Source organism: Epinephelus lanceolatus, chromosome 2 (assembly GCF_041903045.1).
Source record: "Epinephelus lanceolatus isolate andai-2023 chromosome 2, ASM4190304v1, whole genome shotgun sequence".
Classification (NCBI taxonomy): Eukaryota; Metazoa; Chordata; class Actinopteri; order Perciformes; family Serranidae; genus Epinephelus; species Epinephelus lanceolatus.
In genome coordinates, this window is record NC_135735.1 from 45529895 (window position 1) to 45551662 (window position 21768).

General features: G+C 41.2%; 1 protein-coding gene across 1 annotated transcript; it reads right to left on the reverse strand.

Annotated features, from left to right (window-relative positions):
* Positions 1 to 14673: 14673 nt before the first annotated feature.
* il17a/f2 (interleukin 17a/f2) lies at positions 14674 to 17826 on the reverse strand. The gene is made up of 3 exons (XM_033624284.2): positions 17679 to 17826; positions 16350 to 16519; positions 14674 to 15139 (listed from the first exon to the last, which is right to left on the reverse strand). Exons 1-3 carry the CDS (start codon positions 17742 to 17744, stop codon positions 14911 to 14913), a joined length of 465 nt encoding a protein of 154 aa, XP_033480175.1. The 5' UTR covers positions 17745 to 17826; the 3' UTR covers positions 14674 to 14910.
* Positions 17827 to 21768: the final 3942 nt, after the last annotated feature.

Below are 21768 nucleotides of genomic sequence, written 5' to 3' on the forward strand. Positions count from 1 at the left end.
AGGTGGACAGAGTTTGCTGCTGGTTGGGGCTGATGGAGCGTTAGGCCCTCAGACTGCCATCCTCTCTGGCAGACAGCGTCATGGGCATCCAGGGTGACCCACGGCAACCCTGTCACCTGAGCCGTCGCCAGTCAGGTAGTCTTTAGTGAGCTACAGTGCACTGATGGTCGTCCTCAGGAACCTTACTGCTGAAGACTCTGCACCTGGTAACTCATAGACGGTGGTCTGTAGGAATTCCCAAGTAGGGGAGCATTGCTTGGGGTAGTTGATGTCATAAACATAGAATGATTTAAAGCAGACATCAACTGCTGCAAGCAATGTCCTCTGTTCCTGAGCCTCACCGTTGAAAACAAAAAACACCTGAGAGATTGCATTGTCCTGTCCTAGAACTAGGACGAATGGTTCTGGTCTTCTTTTCCCGGCTTCACGGAGATACTCCGGCATGTTGGTTCCAACCTGTGAATAAAATAACAGATTCCAGTCAAGAGGGAGGAACTTTAATAATTTTACTGAAATAAATGTTAAGTCAATTGGGGGAAGTTTAATACTCCTCACAGGGGTACAGAATCATTTTCTATTTTGACATGGACTACATGGGGAAAGTAAAATATTGCTTTCAAGTGTCCCTTACATTTTACGAATAGTTCAATATTTATTTATTCATTGCATTTATATAGCACTTTTCATGACACCCAAAGCACCTGACTCTTCTCATTCACACACGTGGAGAAGCAGCGATCAAACAGCGCCAGTGTCCTCTCTGTTTACACACACACACACACACACACCCCAATGGCGGTCAGCTACCATGTGAGGTACCGCCTCAGCCCATTGGGAGCAATTCAAGGTTACTTTGACATAGGGATGCACCAAAATGAAAATTTGTGGCCGAAGCCAAATAATATTAAACGCTTGGCCGAATACCGAGTACCGAATACCGTTGTTTTTCATTAGTTTTGCAAGGGAACCCACTCCAGATTAGTGTTGTCACAGTACCAAAATTGGGACCCATGGTATGATACCAGTGAAAATATTAGGGATGCACCGAAATGAAAATTTGTGGCCGAAGCCGAATAATATTAAACGCTTGGCCGAGTACCGAATATTGTTGTTTAGTTTTTCATTAGTTTTTGCAGATGAACCCCTTCCAGATTAGTGTTGTCATGGTACCAAAATTGAGACCCACTGTACGATACCAATGAAAATATCATGGTTCTGAGTAGTATCACGATACCACAGCGAAAATGAGGCAGCAATATCACACGAGAGGGAGTGATGTTATACTCGTGAATCGTCACGGCTGTGATTTGGTCATAGGCACGAGGCTGTAGGCACGAGTATAACATCACAAGCTCGAGTGTGATATTGCTTTTATACAACAGTTCAACAGTTAAATAAGCAAGGCTGATTAAGAAATGTTGAAAATTGAGGACAAAATAGATAATTTAAGCATTTTATTTGTCTTCCGCCAACAAAAATAGTTCCCTCAGGACTCCGCTGTCACCGTTGCTATGTAACGCAGACATGGTGCGCCAGGCACTTACTCTTTATACACATTTATCTGCACGTTTCCATTAATTGTGCAGCCGGTGAAATAAGTCTCTGGTGACTGCATGGTGGACTGTCACTTCACAGGCACAGCCAACTCTGCCTTCTGATCTGACAGTATGTTGCTTTTCTCCAAGTCATTGAGCTCCGCTGATGAAACACTGACAAACCTGGATGTGTGCTCAGATGGATTCAGCTTCTCCTTTCCCTCATCTTCCTCTGATGACCATTCATAGTTCAATTCAAAACTTATTTTAGGAAATAAATCCATATTTTTGGCTGTTTGACAGTGGATGAATTAATTAGCCTACAACGCAACTGCTGACCTAACTGACACTAACTGTTAGTTTTGATTTGATTGTTGATTGCAATCAGCTGTGAGGCGGAGTGATACATACACAGTGAAATAACCGCGATGTTGTACTCCAATATCGTCACGGTTTTACTGTCTCTCGACCAATCAGATTGCAGGGCCGGAACTAACTGTTGTATAAAAAAAGATAAATCACTTTTCTATAATACATCAATGATATTTCAATGTAATAAATTACTGATTGACTTATTCATACTTCAAAAACGGCATCAATAAGTGATGAACATAGGGGGGATCAAAATAAAATAAATAAATAAAATAACAATCAACCAGCCACCCTCCTCTCCTGACAAGTAAAGAGCAGTCCCTTCATAAGTAAAGAACAGTCCCTAAAGTGCGGTGAGGTTTGTGGACCGTTACCTGCCACAAAGAGAGAAATGTGAACGGCTCGTTTCTCCTCTGACACGTCACATACCTGTGTTCGGCTGGCTCGGCTGTTCAGGTACTTCTGGGCAGTCATGCGCCAAGAAGATGATATTATTGGAGCCGACTTCTTCTCGTCGGTAAGCCGATGGCCGCCGTATTTGACAGGAATACGTATTCCTGTCTGTGTCTGTGACCCCCGTTCAACCCACAATCGGTGGGATTTGCCTTTCGTTTCTGCTGCTGGTTGAAATCTGTAGGCTGCTCGCACAGCGTGCTGAATGATTTAAGCCTATTTTGCTCGCTCTTAACTATTTTTAGTCGCGAGTGCGATGACGGACGGATCGCCACACTGCCGACATTTTACTCAGCCTGTCACGGCACGCTGTTTGATTGCGTTATCAAAACACGCCGCTATTATTCGGCCTTGCTTTTAACTTATTCCACCGAATACCGAATGTGTGTTTTTTTGCAATATTCGGCCGAATATATTCGGTTACCGAATATTCGGTGCATCCCTAGAAAATATCATGGTTCTGAGTAGTATCAGGATACCACAGTGAAAATGAGGCAGATGTGCCTTTTGTCATTTATAAAAAGATAAATCACTTTTCTATAATACATCTACGGAAGATGAGAACGGCCATGTATTTTTTAAAATTTTTTTGTGCACTGTTATCTCGTGATAACGACTTATTATTTCATTATCTCGATATAACAAAGATTGTTTTCCCGTGATAATTGTCAAGTCTGATGATTGCGCACTGGTTAATGTGATCGTCTTGATTTCAGCCTACAAGAGCTGCCGTGGTCCTGCTAGATGCCTCCTACTGCTGCTGTTATCATTAGTCACACTTCTACTGTTATTATACACCTATGATTATTGAATTTATTTATTTAATTTATTTATTGAATTGAATTATCAATTTCAATTTCAAACAACTTTATTAGTCCCACTATTCAAGCACAAAAATAGAAAATTTGATTCATCTTCAGGTTGACAGCATCACAGACCACACACACTGGTGTGTGTCTACCTTAAGTGTGTGTGGATGTGTGTGTGTGTGTGTGTGTGCATGAGAGAGAGAGAGACAGGAATGATGGAGTGTGTGTGCGCGCGCGCGTGTGTGAGAGAGAGAGAGACAGTGTGTGTGTGTGTGTGTTTGAATGTGCGAATGTGTGTGTGCATGTGCGTGCAAACGTGTGATGGAGAGAAAAAGGGATGAAGGAGTGTGTGTTTGAATGTGTGTGTGTGTGAGGAGAGAGAGAGAGACAGACAGTGACGGGGATTAAGGTGTGTGTGTGTGTGTGTGTATGTGTGTGTGAGAGGGAGGGGGGGGTGAGAGAGAGAGAGAGAGAAAGGGATGAAGGAGGAAGAGAGTGTGTGCGTGTATGTGCGAGAGAGATGGGGATGAAGCTGTGTGTGTGTGTGTGTGTGTGTGTGAGAGAGAGAGAGACAGAGAGAGGGATGGGGACAGGGATAAAGGTGTGTGTGTGTGTGTGTATGTGTGTGTGTGTGCATAAGAGAGAGAGACAGGGATGATGGAGTGTGTGTGTGATAATGAGTTTCAGATCTACACATCACTGCTCTACTTACTTTACCACAGGAAAATCCTAACATTAAAGCCAACACCAAACGTGAAGACAAATCTGAAGTGACTTTCTGTGGGGTTTTGTGTCACGAGGCTATGTAAATTAAATGACCGGGAGCCCCAACACAAAGAGAGGAAAAAGACAGATTTACAATACCTTCAGATTTCGGGATGAGTTCTTCAAGGTTCCATGACCTGAGACGCTTTTTCACATACTCATCCATGGAGTCTGAAATGAGACCAAAAAGACAGCAATCAGTTATCAACATTACATTGACATTTATATCTCCATAAATGTTCAGATGAAACATATAGGTCGGGTTGCAACAACAACAGGGTTCAACGTTAAGGTTTTTTTTCACTTGACCCGCAAGTTGGTCAGAGATCTACTTGCCCAAAGTCAGTTTTTACTTGCCCCTATACAAATTGTTTAATTTAAGCGGCTATCAAATATCAACAAAGACTACCATTAATTTTTATGCTTAGTCTTAGTCTGGATGAATATATTTATAGGCTATAGTGTTGTCATGATACCAAAATCTTTGTTTCGGTACCAATACCAATATGAATTTCGATACTTTTCCTAAGGAAAAGTCCTTTTGGATACAAACCTTTAGAACAATAAATAGTAGGGGTGTAACGGTACCAAAAAATCATGGTTCGGTAAGTACCTCAGTACGAACGTCACGGTTTGGTTGCTCAAATGTTTCACCAAGTTTGTGTTGTCTCGTGTTGTCTCCCTTTGCGATTCAGACTTTCTCTTGTCTCGCCAGCTGCGAATGTTGATACAGGTGTTGTCATACACACCACTTGCGCAATATGTGCTCCAATAGGAACAAGGAAGGTGTTTGTGTGCATAAATTAATTAAATAAATTAATGAATTGAATCAATTTAAAAAGTACCGGTATTTTCCAAATGCAGTATAGTACCATTTGGAATACTCTAGTACCGTGGCACTATTTTAGTACCGGTATTTTAATATAGGCTTGACGTCATGATGTAATTACAAATACATACATACAAGATTTAAAAAAAATCTAAAGAAAATTAGGTTAAATGTGCAATATGTAATTTGGTCTCAGACCAAAACAATAACAAAAGACAGAGATATCTGACATCATGAAGTAGCATGGGATCATGGGAGTTGTAGTCATATAACAGATACAGATCTGACGTTCTTCACTCGTTTTAACAAATAAACTGACCGTTGCAGGTTTTTGGCAGAGCGAGCTTCAGTAGCAGAAAAATAGCTCTCATTATTAGCGACTGTCTCGCTGTTATTCACACTCTATACAGAAATGCCACTTACTTTAGCTTAGCGATTAGCAATCCGCCAGTTATTTACGTGAACTGCTACTTACTTATCTTTACAGTTAGCGATGGCTTCTCCCTCTCTGCTGCTGTCTCTTGCTCAGTGCGTCTTATGTTTAGCTATTCCTCTGCCTCTTTAATAAATGCAGTTCATGGCATCAGCTCAGCATCACAGAAAGCTATCGTTACATGCTGTGGTTAGCCAGCTTCCACTCCACGTCGCTCAGCATCCCCACAGCTCCACACGCTCTTGCCAGGTGTTATGTTGATTTCTCCCACCTATTGAAAAAGTGCTTCTGCGCATGTGCATTGAGTGGGAGTATTATTTTTTCGGGTGGTATTGTACTATCAAAATATGCTACCCCTGAAATATTGATTAAAAATGTTAAAATGACATATTTAAATATGCTGCCATTAATCATATAATGTTGCTGACATTGGGGTGATTAGTATTATATGAATGCATTTAGTAGGTTACAGGGAGTACTCTTGGTAAGTATTGTGCCTTTATTGTATATAAGGTTACATACTGAGGTAGAAAACTATAACGTAGCCTACCATTTTTTTACAGACCTGTCGGTTTATCCAGCAGGAGCAGTTTTCGACAAAGCAGCAGAAATCGCCAGGACACCGGCGTCGGCAATCGGGCAACCCTTATTGTTGAGCCCTGACAAGGATTAAAACCGTACACACAGGCACGGTACGGACGCGGTGCGAAATTTCGCGTTATTGTGTTCCAAGTCCGCGCTGCGTGAACGGGTGCGGATGAACATGGACGAGAGTAGCAGCAGCGAGCTAGCAAGCTAACGTTTAACAAGCGTCAACATCAACTTGCTTTAGCACTTACCACTCTCACCGCAGCCACAAAGCTGGACAATGGACTGCCAGACGTAAATTCATAAAATTCATAAAATCATCCTGTCTGTTATCAAAAAGGACGGGGTGCTGTGAAATTATCAACCTTTCTCCCATACTGTCATGCCTGACTGGATTTTGGACTCTCCCGGTCTGCGCGACTATAAACAAACAATTTCATTGGCCTACCTGTGTAGTTCCGCCGGCGAATTCCGCGGGGGTCAAACTTTTTTCACCGCACGAAAGTTCCGCCCCGGTGTGCAAACTTCCATAAGAACCCATGAAATCAACTTTTATATTTTTCTACAAGAATAATCCGCGCGGATATTCGCCCTCAGTGAGAATGGACTTTAATGCAGGGTTAACATTTAAACCCGTTGCACCAAACTTGGTTTAAACTCAGTTTACAATTTACGTTAACCCGACAAGCCTACAGTATCAGTATCAGTAGTACTAGTTACGTAGCTAGCTAGCTACATAGCTAACTAGCTACGTAGCTAGCTAGCTAGTGATATAGCCTAACAACAGACAACAGCTAAGGTAAGCAATAGCCTAACACACAAGAAGCCGTGCTATATCGTGAATATTGGCACGGCTGTATAACATTTAATATGAAATATAGCCACTTACTTCCAAGATCCAAGGATTGTCCCGAGAAGTTCCAGGATTTGCCTTGCCCTTGTCTGCAATGCACAGCAGCGGGAACATTGACCCAATAAATGGGAATGGTGCAGCGGGAATGAGATCTGACGTTGTGGTGACCCAGTTTATGGTCAATATTCGCGCCACAACAAAAAAAAGACCCACAGATATGGTCAATGTTCGCGCCACAACAAAAAAAGACCCACAGATATGGTCAATGTTCACGCCACAACAGAAAAAGACCCACAGATATTTCACCCAAGACTCAATCTGGAAATCCATCGGTAATAAAAAAAACCTTTTTCTTCCTTTACCGACAAACGGAAGTGCAGGGGCCTCGGTGATCGCTCACGCCTTCACTTCCGGCGGTGCCCCCAGGGTATCGCCGTGTTGTTTACAAATACTATAAGGTAAATAACTCAATAAACGGTCCATGAATAAAATATTTTTTGCAGCGGATATCTTAGTTACAACATGATTGAGCTAGCAAAGCAGTTTTGTGTTGCTATGTGTGGTATTTATTCAGTTATGGGAAATCACGATGTCTGCATCAGTGGCTGCTGCTGACAGGGACAGTTAGCAAAGCTTACATCAGGACGTCATCTGTTAAAAGCCTCCCGTTGTCGGATACAACATGAAACTACTCCAGTTAGCTCAATCATGTTGTAACTAAGACATCCGCTGGGGAAAAAAAAAATATGTTGACGAGACAGCGTTTTGGTTGGAGCGGTCACAATGAGCCCGGAGCTTGCTGTTTCTGTCGGTACACATTTCCTGGGGACACCTGCACGTCTCGGCCACGCCCCCTCCATTGTGATTGGCTTAAGAGCAGCATGTTCAAACTCAAAGCCCCGCCTCCCCCCCCCTCTCTAGTCGTCTTTCACACAGGGCTGCTGACAGATTCAGATGACAGATGTAAATTGCAGAATCTGTCTTGAGAGATTCCCCAAGACTGAATTAATCACCCAATATACATAACAGACACAGCAAATGGGTCCTTCAGTTCAGCCAGCAATTATACTTCCATGCCCAGGACTTGGGCATTGTGCAGTGTAGTCTGTTGGGGTTACCCAGATTGTGGTCAATATTCGTGCCACAACAATAAAAGACCCAAAGATATTTCACCCAAGACTAAATAAATCACCCAATCTGGGTCTGTTGTCAACGACCCAGCGATTGAGTCATTAAATTCACCCAGCAGTTTTTAGTGTGTTAATCTAATTTATTATTGTAGAATGTATTTAGCAAATCACCACTTTCAACTGGAGACACAGTGCAGCAGCAGCCCAGCAGCAAAAAGAGAAAAAAAAAAGGAATTATAAAAAGCCGACAAATAGTGTTAATTAATTGACATGAGACACTGGAGAGGTTGTCAGTCCTATTCTATAGTCTGTCATATTTTTTTTATTTTATCATAACTTCTTGGAAATTACTCAAATGCATTTTTGGTGTGCTTCTGAGCACACAGGCAGCATAAACAATGAAGTTACATATGTTGCGGCGCTTGGAGGGGCGCTGTAATCCTGGCGGTCCTTAAGCACCATGGACAGTGCCAATGCATCTATCACTGTAGCGCAGAGGCTCTGATGCCTGAGAGAGCATGTGAGCGGAGTTGGAGCTGCCTGGAGCGAGGAGTGGGAGGATTTTGTATGTATGTGCCAAAATATGTAAAAAAAAAAAAAAAATCATAATTTCTTCGTCTTTTGTGTAATAAAATATTTGGAAACGAAAATGTATGCTTTGGTGTGCTTTTACAGAGTTTTGCAATATGTATAGCCTACCTATGTATCAAAATGTATAATTTTCAACTTTTTATAATTATTCATTTTTATACCTCCACGGTTGGAGGTATAAATGCTCAGAAGTCTAGTGTGTTTCATTTTTGTAACTTTAAGGGCCCTATTTAGATGGTCTAAAACGCAAAGCGCCAGGCGTGTGGCGCATGGGCGTGTCCCAGTCACTTGCTAGTTAGACAGCATGTTTTCAGACTGTGCGCCATGGCGCCATGGCGGAGAGTCTAAAAGGGTTGGACTTACTCTGTCACCTCTCATTCCCTTTAAAAGAGGCGCACGGCGGAGAGCTAGTTAGATGGCGGACCTACCAACTGAAAAGAGTGAGTGTTTTACAGCTGAGGAGACGATATATGTATCTCTGTATCGACTGTCCCGTCACATCTGATGTCAGATCAAAGGGGATTGGCACCGTTTGGCACGTTTGGCACGCGTAATGGAAACCCAACCTGATTTGATTAACACTGCTGCAATCTAATAAGTTCACATCCCTCTCAGACAGCCACAAACAGCCACAGCATCAGATAGGGAGTATATATTCAGCATCTGTCATCTTAGAAAAGCCAAAAGAAAAGAAACAGAGTGAGACTGCGAGAGAGAAAGAGAGAGAGCGCGCGCGCGCACGAGAGAAACGCTGTCAACAAATTGTAAATTATTCAATTTATTTTATTTTAACTCGGGAGGTTAGAGAGCCCATCTCCCTCTCCAGCATCCTGAACCCCCCCGCCTGGAGGTGCAGGAAGGGCTGGTCCCGTGGCTGCACCCGGGCCCGTCTGGTCTGGCCGCGCACTGGCTGCGGAGCTGGGGTCATCCTCCTCCTCCTCCTCCTCCTCCTGACAAGATGATCTTCAGTTTTAAGCTTTTTTTTAACATATACATTTGTACTTGTAGGGCTATAAGTTTACGTTTTAAGTTCACAGAAGCTGGTTATTGTTGTGTTTATGTCAAAATAAAGTTTATCAAACGTTTTCACATCTTTGATTTTGTGATTTACATGCCAAAATGATCACAATTCATTTGGGAAAGACAAGTTCATTTTACAGGCTATGCATCATCAGCCCGTGGAGGTCTGCTCGCAGTTCCGTATATTCGGACACTGCAGCTTGGACCTCCCAGATTATGATTATCATTATTACTGCGATTAGATCATTCTGATTAATGACTGACCATTAAGACGTGTTTCTGATAAATATTTTAATGTGCACAATAATAACCTTTCACATTGTAATCATATTTTTATTTGTTATCTTTTGCATATGTGTGGCTGCTCCGTGTGTGTCTGAGCAGAGTGCACGTGCGTTGTGCACCCGCCTAGAGACGCATATTACTAACTTGTTTAACAGCAAAATACTGCACCGTTGACTTTAGACCAGGTTTTTGTTGGTCACTGGCGCATTTGCTTTTTACATCATCTAACTAGCAACGCGCCATGACTGCGCCTGACCACTCCTCATTTTTAGACCAACACACCCAGAGAGGCGCAAGTTCATTTGCTAGTTAGGCGACGAGGGCGCAGGGCGTGAAAATGACAACTGCGCCTGCATCTAAATAGCAATGACACTTGCGACATGGATTATGCGCCCTCCGCCGTCTGCTTTAGACCATCTAAATAGGGCCCAAAGGCTTCAGAAAACATACAAGACACATACAAAGTCATAGGAAGAGAAGCATGTAGGTTTTATCTCAGAGTTATTTGCATTATAAAAACCGTTGTGGCGGCTCTAGGACAAGTGCACTTACATTGAACACTTCCATAAAATAAAACGAGAAATTGGAGAAGATTGAAAATATTAAAATTATAGGGAACTGATCACAGATGCATTGTGTCTGTGTGTTTTTACATCTATTGTTGCTTTTAATTTGCAGCTATACGTTTAATAAAGCTGACATGTCATGACAGTCAAGAACCCCCCGGGATTCCGGGGTTACGGCAGCCAATCAGCGTTGAGCTGCAAGCGACAGGACCCAGCGAAATACAGCTCCAGATGAGATTTCTCATCTCAAGCGACGAGCAAAAAATCGCTCTGTCGCTGTCGCTCGGAGCCCAAGCGATTTTTCTCCTGGGCGAATATACGCTCAATCGCCCCTTTGCATTGACTTTGTATGTAAACTCGTCGCTAGCGAAAAAAAAAATAGGTCCGGTGTGAACACACCTTCAGAAAAGGCAGTTAATGTTGATGACCGACTAGTAACTTACTTAACAAACTAGCGAATGTACTTAATATCCGAGTGCATCATCAACAACTTCATGTGAGGTGAATGTATGTCTAACAGTCGTACATGTTATCATCTTAGCTTCGTGCAACAATGGTATATTAATGTTTTAATCATACATACGAGCAGTAAAGATGTAAAATGGTACTTACACTTGAATGCGCTGTCGTCCGTCATAACGTTGCTCATTTTTTTCTTTCTCTGTGTCGTGTTGTCTGTGTTGTGTTTTGTTGTGTTGTCTGTGTCATGTTGTCTTCCGTGTTATATGTGGGCGTTGGTTGTACACGCAGCTCAGTCAGTGCGACACAACCTCCGCTGCGCAAAGGATTGTGGGTCAGAATGGCCAAAGAAGCATGCTGACACGCATACTGCGAAATATGACCGGATGTAGTAGAACATCCTGGTACTTTTGGCATACTGCATCTGACATACTATGTATTGGAACACACTAATTCTTTTTCTGGCATACTAAATAGTATGGTAGTATGGGTATTGGAACGCAGGGCTGAACTAATAAGATGCCTTGATTAGCTCACCTGGTAGTCTGGGTGACACTTGTACAAAGGCTCCAACCCGCGGCCCTTATGCTTAAAGCTGTTCTATCGAACAAAGTGATAAAGCAAAAAAAAGAAAAATACCCGAATCAGGCCTGCTCAATCTCCTTTTATTTGCTGCGGCATCTTCTCCAGTTGACTGTGCACCTGATGCATTGTTTGAGAAAGTTATGGCTAGTTGTTATAGTCACTGGTGTATCATTGATTGTAAATGGGTGCTTTGGTCTGATTAAGATTTATCAGAGTACCTTTGTTTACTGATTATTATTTTCATTTGCCTTTTAGCCATTAAATCATGTGTGTACTTCAACTATTTGCAGAAATTCTCTGAAAGGTCAATAAACTGTTGAACGGCTCTCTTCTCTGGTCTTCATGCTTTAACTGGTGTGCTAATAATTATGGCAATAATAATAATTTGGCTTTTACAAAGTTTCTACAGCAGGAAACACAACATGTGTGGACTCTTTGTTGTGGTAGGTGCCAGTCATTGGTTGACATTAGCAGACTCCATTATTTAACTAACGTTAGCTAGTGTTGCACCCTGTTAGCAGTGTGGGAGACTGGGGTAAGTTGAGCATAGGGGCAAGTTGAGCTGCCCCTTGTTGCTAGGAAACCGTAAATAAAATTGAGCATGTGACCAAATATTTAGGAGGAAGGCATCATTTTTCATTTTTTTCACTCATGATAGTGAATTTAGTCTATTATAAGTTTCATGGGGATTGTGTTTAGACCAAAATAGATCATTTTTAATTTGTTTTATACACCAATTGTGGTATCTATTGGCTACAAAATGAGGTAGTGCAGCTAGCATGAAAGTGCACCATTTTAGCTGTGGGGGCTAATAAAGTCAATATGTTATGGGGTAAGTTGAGCAATTTGAACAGGGGTGTGGCTGAACTTACCCCATACACTTAATGGGTGTATTTTCACAAAGAAAAGGAAAAGAAGAAGGCTAGAGAACTTCTCAAGAAACAGGTTGGAAAAAAACAAAAGAAACAGCAACCCATCGTGGAAAGCAGCTCAGAGAGTGACACCATGATTCCACTTGACACAGACCACAAGAGTTCGGAAACAAGTGATTAAGAAAATGAAAATACTGAGATGGCAGTGGGGGACTTTGTAGTTGTAAACTTTAAGGGTAAATCAAGAAATTACTGCTATATTGGCTTGCTGGAGAAGGTCGCAGGTGATGACTTGTGAGTGTAAGTTTCTGAGAAGAGGCAAAGCTGGATATGGTAAACCAAGCTTTACTTTCAAGGAGAATGATGAGGGATTCTTCCCAAGAAGCGATGTAATCGCAAAACTCCACAAACCTCACAGAGTAGGCAAGGAAGCACAGCAAGGAAGTCCCAGCAGTTTGTATTCCCCTGCAGCCTGGACAGGTGGAATATTGAGTAAAGGGGCAGGTGGGATATGGATGGAAGGAGGGAGGGGGGTGAATGGAACGAGAGTAAGATGGAGGGAGGAGTCTAGAGAGGATGAGGGAGGACATATAGAGGTAGGATGATGAGAGAATGAGAGTTTCGGTTCAGAATGCTCAAATGTGTTAATAAACAAGTTCAAATTATAATACCTTAATTTCCACAACTGGCCCTCCTGTTAGTAAGGACACCAAACTAGGATTCACGTCTACGGATTTAGTTCAGTGTTTTCTTTCCAAAAACACAGGGAAGGAGGGAGATGGCTCGATTCCTATGCTCAACTTACTACAGACAGGGGGTAAGTTGTGCCACAAAACCACATTTTTTTTGGACATGCTATATTATCAAAACAGTTATGTTTACACGCATTCTGTTTGTTTGTAAGATTGCACAACATCCTGAAATATATGCACATATATTAGTTAGAAACAAAACTATAATAACCTTGATGTAGTGATCCTGAATATGAAAAGTGGCTCATCTTACCCCGGTCTCCCCTAGTGGAGCTGACGAGACGCAAGGCATGCAAACAGTAAAGAAATTAGAAAAAAAAAACTGGGAAAAAAAGGCAGAATAATGTAAAATCCCCATCAACAGTAGGGAGGTCAGAGGTTACAGCACCAAAACACAACAGAAGAAACAAACCTACTTGAGTTCTTTCTCTCAGTGGGCTTCAGAATGTGAGCTGCTGCTACACCTTAGGAGGCATTTTCTATATATATTCTACTGTGTCGGAAGCTGTTCTGTCCAGTTTAGTCGGTCCTGCAGTCTAGCCACTGTCACATGCATAGTGACACACACACACACACACACACACACACACTAATCTCACAATGTGTTCTTGTTTTCAACTAATTAGAGCTGATTTCAGTCTGAATACGTTTTTTCTCTGCAGAGGATTTCAGACGTCATGAGACTCTACACATTGCTGGCACACACTAATGCTGCACACCTCACTGCAGCATACAAACTGTTACGCTAAAATGTATTTGAGAGGCAGTTTTATTTCTTGAGGGAAAAAAATATTTGACTGTTGATTTACATGTTTTTCTCTCAGTGGTTATGACTTCTTATTATATTTAAACTTGACTGATTAAATGAATAATAAATGGGGCTATTACTGCAATGTCAGAGTTATTATTTAATGAAAAATTTGGAAAATTTAATCAATCAACCAATCAATCAATTTTATTTCTAAAGCCCAATATCACAAATCACAATTTGCCTCACAGGGCTTTACAGCATACGACATCCCTCTGTCCTTATGACCCTCGCAGCGGATAAGGAAAAACTCCCCAAAAAAAACCCTTTAACAGGGGAAAAAACACGGTAGAAACCTCAGGAAGAGCAACTGAGGAGGGATCCCTCTTCCAGGACGGACAGACGTGCAATAGATGTCGTACAGAACAGATCAGCATAATAAATTAACAGTAATCCGCATGACACAATGAGACAGAGAGAGACAGAGAGAGAGAGAGAGAGAGAGAGAAATTCTGACAATTGAACTTCCAACAGGAAGAGGAATCACTCAGTCATCTCGTGCCCTCTTCCTCTGGCACCGACTGGAGAATTAACTCCTCCAGCTGTTCATCTCCAGCAACCAATGAACTTACTGTATTATCACGGAACGGGGGTGGATGGAAACAGGCATTATAAAGCATATTATTTTCTTCTGCTGATCTTCTGGATACATCGCACATGTTTTGTGCAACATTTGGGAACTTTTGCTTTTGATGTGTGAGTGATCCAACCACTAGAGGTGCTGCTGGGTGGATTTTGTTACCTTTGGACAGCGCCAGGCTAGCAGTTTCCCCCTGTTTCCACTCTTTATACTAAGCTAGGCTAACTGCTGCACCTTCATATCTGACACACAGCGATAAATATGTCATTAAATATTATTCTGTGTCAGTTGTCAATAAATAGAGTTAATCAGTTATGTATATTTAGTGAATTATGCTTCACTGATATGATGCTAAAGGTTGTAGAGTTTGGAAACAATTGAGCAGAAATTATGTCAGTTTTCATATGGTTTGTTTTTATCAGTGCACACACAGGGTTAATACAGTGGCAGACTTAACACAGTTTGACACAATCCAATATCACAACAAGGCAAATTATGGGCACAGTTAAATCAGCAAATATTAAGTACTAAATTCTATTGTTTCCCCAGTTAGTCCCTTTTGTTTTCATTCCCAGAATTTGGTTGGAGTTCAGGTGGTTCAGGTTCTGGTTGCGATGGTTCAGTTTTAGTTGGTTTTGGCCCAGACACAGGTACAGCCGACAGCCACAGAGCGGTAGGACGCTGTGTAACACCGTCCACCGTCCTGTGGGTTCAGGACCAGGATGTTCTGGTAGATGGGGACTGAGTTCAGGTTGTGTCTGTCCGTCTGTCCTGGGTTGGGACTGGAACAGAAGCTACTGCTGCACTCAGCCTCCCAGATAGTGGAGGGGATCCGGTGCTTCACTGTGGACGACCTGGACAGACAACAGCATTGAGTCAACAAGAACTGAGTGGCTGTGTGCCGTAGGGAGACAGGAAGGAACATTCAGACCAAATGATTATAAAATGAGATCTCACACTTAATGTGACTTCATAATTTTATAAACTATATAAATATAAAGTATATATAAATGTTTAGTAGGATGGAAAAAAAATGCAAAATAGGTTTGAAACACTGAAAAAAGAAAATTAAATAAGAAAATAAAACAAAGTCATTTTAACTGCTGAAGCCACTTGGGTGACTTAAAAGAAAAATAAATCTTTTTATTTTATTTTATGATCATTTACATAATTTCATGGGCATTAGCAAAATGATATGTTAAAATCTAATATGTTAAAATCTGATTGGCTGCAGCGAATTTCATGGAAGAGATTGTGGACACATTTTCTTGCTGTGAGGAATGGCTTCAAAATCAACAAATGAGGGGCGACCTCTACCTCAGTGTGCTTTGCAGCAAGTTGGGCTCAATTCGGACTTGCGGCCCTTTGCCCTTTGTCATCCCCCCTCTCTCTCCCCACTTTCCTGTCACTCTTCAGCTACACTAGGATACAGACAAAGAGCCCTAAAAAAATCTTAAAAGAACTGACAAACATAAAGAGAAATGTAAATGTCTCTATTAGTTTATATAATAAATCTTACAATAAGACTTTTGTTGTATTTTGTTGTATTTACCATGAAAAGTTTGAGTCTAGAGGCTTTTCGGGAGAATATGAGCTGTACAGTAAAATACTGTATTACTTTTTTACTTTGTTGTGCCAGGAAAACATGTAAAGGGGTGGAAGTTTGTTAGCCTATTTGTGAATCTCGATTTTATTTGAGTAAAGTTCATATTATTTCTTTTTCTTTTTTTTTTTTACTCATTTACTGATTAATTTGCTGCTTTTTAAGGACTCAGGTGTATTTCTGTTTACAGTTTTATATTCTCTCTCTTTTTTTAACTTAAAGATTGATATAAAGATCAATTCAAAATTCTTTATTTGATGTTTTGGTTGAAGAATTAAAAACCAGGATCCAATGATATTTGGAACATAAGAGCAGAGTCACTCCATCAAAGGACGGACATATATTTACTGTTAGAAACATTTAGTTTAGTTCTATATTCACTGAATAACCCACTCATTGACTTGTTCATTCATTCATTCATTCATTCATTCATGTGTTTTTCTGTGTGTGGTTAGACTGACTTCCAGATCCATGGAGCCAAAGATCTGCGGTGGATGTTCCCGTTTCCCTCAGATGAGGAGGAGACCTCTGTGGAGAACGCCAACTTAAGGGTACAACCAGGAGGAGGAAGAGGAGTCACTGTGTCTCTGGGGGAGCAGCAGACAACTACCAACAATACACTGCAACATGCCTACAGACAGGAGAGAAGAGGTTATTACTCTAAATTTAAATGAGCCAAAGCCTCCCTTGAAATAAAGGCCAATTATGCAGAATATTACATGTATTTCTGGGGCGCTATCCCAGCTGTCATTGGGCAAGAGGCAGGGTACACCCAGGACAGGTCACCAGACTGTCACAGGGCTGACAAACTGAAGCACCAAGCAGAGACAGACAACTATTCATATTCACATTCATGCTTATGGCCAATTTAGAGTGCCCACTTAACCTAACCTGCATGTCTTTGAACTGTGGGGGAAAGCTGGAGCACCTGGAGAAAACCCAAGATGACAGGGGGAGAACATGCAAACTGCACACAGAAGGGCTAACCACTGCACCACTGTGCCGCCCCAAGTCAAAGATATCCTTGAATAAAGGTCACTTTTTACAAACAAACTGAAAAACTAAAGCTCATCAATGTGATATTAGTTTCACCTGGGTAAGAAGATCCAGATCACTCATATGATTTTAAAGGAAAGTATTTCTATTTGAAGCACATGCAGAAATATTTTGGAGGGAAACCGCTCATCTCTTTCAGATACAAAAGTGAAAGTCTACGGCAGTCTAATCACTGAAGGAGAAATGACACTAACAACTCATTTCTTGTACAATCGCGGCTTCTTGCTCAAATGAGCAAGTTATTCTTTCCTAACAGCAAAATGTATTTTAAGAACATTTTTAAAAAATGCACTTTATTTAGATACATTTATTATTAATAGTTTTATATACTTTTTTTTTTTTTTAGATTTTTCTTTGTATCTCTTGAACCCTTAGGTTCATCCCAAATACGTCTTCAACTGTTTAACCGACAATATATGCATAATACAGGTATAGTTGTGAATATACTCGCGAAGGTTAAATTAAAGTTGTGTGTGGGAACAATGCTCAGCCAAAAACCATGAGCTCATAATGACACCATCAGTTATCTCATACTTTAGTTTTGTTTTAAGATTTATATCAGCTGATAATCAGACTGATTCACCATTATGATGCACTTATTGATTTCTCATTCATTGTATTTGAAAGCCTATGTCATTTTGGAGATGTTGGCGGCAAATTCGACTTCTGAAAGCAGGTTTATCGATCCCAGGTCAGTGTCATCAGTTCATATTAATAAAGTTGTAGATGCTCACCAGCAGTGTGCAGGCACTGTGTCTCAGCTTCATGTTTTCTCCCTTGGTCCTGTCCAGTTTGTGCATGTCACAACTCTGAGTTGAGTTGTATTTATCTAGATGCGTGACCCTCTGATCTGATAACCAGGCGGTTAAATGAGAGGGGAGATTCCTGTTATCTCTGCAGTCCATCTATCTCAGGAGACGAAAGTCTGTGATCGACAGTTTGAGAGATGACAATGATGATGTTCTCTTCACTGATAACATCTCTGGCAACTGAAAGCTCTCAGGACTGCTGACTCTTCTGATTTTGACTTGACAACTTTATTTTCAGTTCTAAAGTTTCTGAAGATACTAAACACATCAGAATTATTTTTGGGGAAATGTGCTGAAAATGATTCAAAAGACATCTAGAATATTTCAATCAGATCAAATAATGCAGCATAATACGTAAGTGTGAGAGTGAAGGAGCCAAAGCTGCCAAATGAGAGATCCTTGGTTCCATAGCATCAGTTTTAAGCAACGTCAATACGCATGACGTGCTGCGCAGCTGTATCACCTGTCAAACTGACTGCTAAAACAGAACCCCTTATTTCAGAACAATTTAAAACCCTTACACTTACTTAGATAGATACATAGATAGATAGATAGATACATAGATACATAGATACATAGAAGCATGTAAGCATCCTGTAAAAGTCTCACATATACAGGAGGCCTTTTTTCACTGATGTAAATTGTTTAACATAGCTGAATGTTAGTGGCATTATGAGTATACAGTTGTGGATTTTAATGATCTTTTCATATTCCTGTTAAACCTGATTTATGCAGTGTTATTTTTTAGGATAACTTGGGCTATTTATTTACTTTCATTACTGTTATCTGCACTATAAAACACCACACAGCTGTTTAAAAATGTGCGTATGTTGATTGTAAAATAAAAAAACAACAAACAAATTGCTGCTTTATGTGATGCCACAACACTTTACAGTTAAATGATCCATATATTCCAAGGTGATGGTGCATTATATTGCATGTCATTTTGTTTTCTATTATAGTATCTGTAGATCCTTATACACGCAACTGCACAGTCAGGCCTGTGAGAGTGAACTGTGTGAAGGGGAAATCTGCATGAACTTTGAGGATCTCCATTGTCACACCACTTGATAAAAGACTTCTGTGTGGGACACACCAGTGTTTCCTCGCTCTAAGCTCCTCCAAAAGCCTCCTCTCTCCTCATCACTTCAAGGTGCATTTGAGGGATTGGAAGGTCCTTCATGATCACAGCATAAGATAAAATAAAATATATGAGGAATAGAACAATATATACAAAATATACAGAATATACACTTAAATGTGATCTAAAGTGCAGGAGATAAATAGATTATTGTTGGTGATAAATATACCGTGAAAAAAGGCAGCTAATCAGATGAGGTTTGTATTGATTAGTGCTATTGCCCTGTTATAAAAACTATCCTAGAGTCTATTTGTCCGTGACTTCAGCGCCCTGAATCTCCTGCCAGAGGGCAGCAGCTCAATAAGCCCTGTAGACACTGTGTGATTTTGGGCTGTCCCAGACAAAAGATTACCATCGTGACAGAAATATGGCAATCTTTGGTTGTGGCTCTAAAACAGTGGTCCTATGTGGCAAAGTGAGAGAGAGGTTCAAGGATGGCCGCTGTCATGGTCTTGCAATCAAAGACAGTCTGGAATAAAATCTTTACACTGTCAGAAATTTGGGACGATCATCTCAGTGTGTGACTGCTGTGACACACTGGCGCTAAACCCAAACAAACAGTTGGATAACAGCTCACCATGGAGGCAAGACATCCATCCATCCATCCATTTTCTAACGGCTTATCCTCTTGGGGGGGGGGGGGGGGAGGGGGGGGGGCTGGAGCCTATCCCAGCTGACATTGGGCGAGAGGCAGGGTACACCCTGGACAGGTCGCCAGACTATCACAGGGCTGACACATAGAGACAGACAACCATTCACACTCACATTCACACCTACGGACAATTTAGAGTCACCAATTAACCTGCATGTCTTTGGACTGTGGGAGGAAGCCGGAGTACCCGGAGAGAACCCACGCTGACAGGGGGAGAACGTGCAAAATCCGCACAGAAGGGCTCCCACACCTGGGATCGAACCATGAACCCTCTTGCTGTGAGGTGACAGTGCTAACCACCACACCACCGTGCCGCCCCAGAAGAGGCAAGACATGGTAAAAGAAATGTGTGAGATTCCAGGAAAGAGGAAACCTTGTGGAGTTGTGGCAGCAGAAGCCTTGCCTGTATGATGTGTCCTCCAGCTCTGACCATGATCGCGTAAAGAAGGACGAAGCATGGAAGGACATAGCGGCAGAGTCGCAGCTGCCAGGTGAGCAACCTAGCAGCTAGCAAACACACACAGACACACAGCAGAATAATTTCTCACAAAACTTTAGGTTATTTAATAATGTGACCCTCTATGTTGTACTTCACAGTTGGAGAAGTAATAATCCATGCAGCATCCTTGAGCACTCACTATGGGAAGCTATTGCATCGTACGTGGTAGCCTGCTGTCATCGTACAGTCTGCATACATCAAACCTGATTCTGTACCAAAGTTTATTAGACTCATGCTGCACAGTGTAGTTTGCACTAAACTTCGTAAGTATTGGACACATTCAAATGTTTAGAAAACATCATACTGCAGGTGGAAACAGGTTAGTAAACATTTTGGCGCCCAAATTGTTTGAATGAACCTGCTGAGCAACAGATGAATGGATTAAGTGGAACAATTTTCAGAAGAACTACGGTTTTATTTGATGATTATTGATATGTAAACAACTGTTGTATTTGCTAACTTTAAGTGGTTTACTCATAAGACCTACGGTCAAAAGCTGCGCTCCTCGCTGTTTAATTGATGCTGACCATTTCAAAATACAGCAGGTTAAATAAATCCTTCTGTCAGACAAAAAACAAACTAAACAAAACAGAGTTGCTGATGCAGTTCTTAAACACTCCAAAAGGTCAAGACAATGTAAATCCAAAAATATTCAGTCCAAACACATCATTACATCCATAGATATCCATGAACTGCTGCTGCATTGTTTCAAATGTTCAAATTTCTCCACATATTATCCATAATTTCTTCAGTTAGCATGTAAATATGCTGATATTTACATATCAAAATGGTGCCGAACTCCTGACATTTTGACATACACCTTACTTGAGCCTTTAGGAGCTTCCATGCCCGCCCCATAGCCAACAATAGCCAACGGGGGCCTGTGTTCACTTTCAAGGTCTTGTGTCACTTCTTAGATTACAGAGCCAATCAAAAGCCAGTGACTGGCCTGACGGTTTATGGGTCTTATAGTCAATGACACTCCAGACCTCCACAGAAGGTCTGAACCCTTTCCTAGCACCATAGCCTGTTCTAAATGTACAGGAATGATACACAAATTGCTCTGGTACAGTCTTTCGTATCAATTTAGGTTTTGTAGAATTGTTTTTGTATTTAGTAAGCTCCTAAAAAGACATTTCTGCCTGTGTTAATAAGTTTTTCACACATAATCACACATTCAGTACATTATTTTAGCCTCTTTTTAGAGAAGCACCTGGACAAAACCTTAGAAAACATATGTAAAGTATTTATTTTCTGTGATGTTATCTACTTTGAATTTGGACTGTGTGAGGCCTCATGCTATGGCCCCATTGTTTTCCAGCTAATACCTCTCAGCTATAGACATCAGCAGCATCTTTTTTCAAGAAAATATTTAGGCAAAGAAAAAACCCTTTTATTTCAGTGTGTTGCAGCATAAATAACTAGGTGACAGAAGCACTTACAGTGATTCTGACTGGTGGGGAGAAAACTTCAAATGAAACCATACATGCATGCGCTAAAAATGGAACAAGAACATTGAGGTGAAATTTACAAGATGCTTAACAGGTCAAAACACAGTAACAGATCAAGATCAGCCTTAGGTGGCTGGAAAGCAAAGGCATCAGCAACATCAGTCTGACAGGGAATGGAAATGTGCCGGTTATATATTGCAGAACTGATAAGCGAAATTAGACATAGGTGAGCCAGTGGATGAGAGAGTCAGGTTACTGTGGCAGGTGGGAGC

Coding starts and splice junctions, on each gene's coding strand:
- il17a/f2 (XM_033624284.2), bottom strand. CDS start 17,744: ATGCACAAACTGGACAGGACCAAGGGAGAAAACATGAAGCTGAGACAC. Junction 16,520..17,678: donor ACAGTGCCTGCACACTGCTG/GTGAGCATCTAC, acceptor TCCTGTCTGTAG/GCATGTTGCAGTGTATTGTT. Junction 15,140..16,349: donor TTGGCTCCATGGATCTGGAA/GTCAGTCTAACC, acceptor TTGTCTGTCCAG/GTCGTCCACAGTGAAGCACC.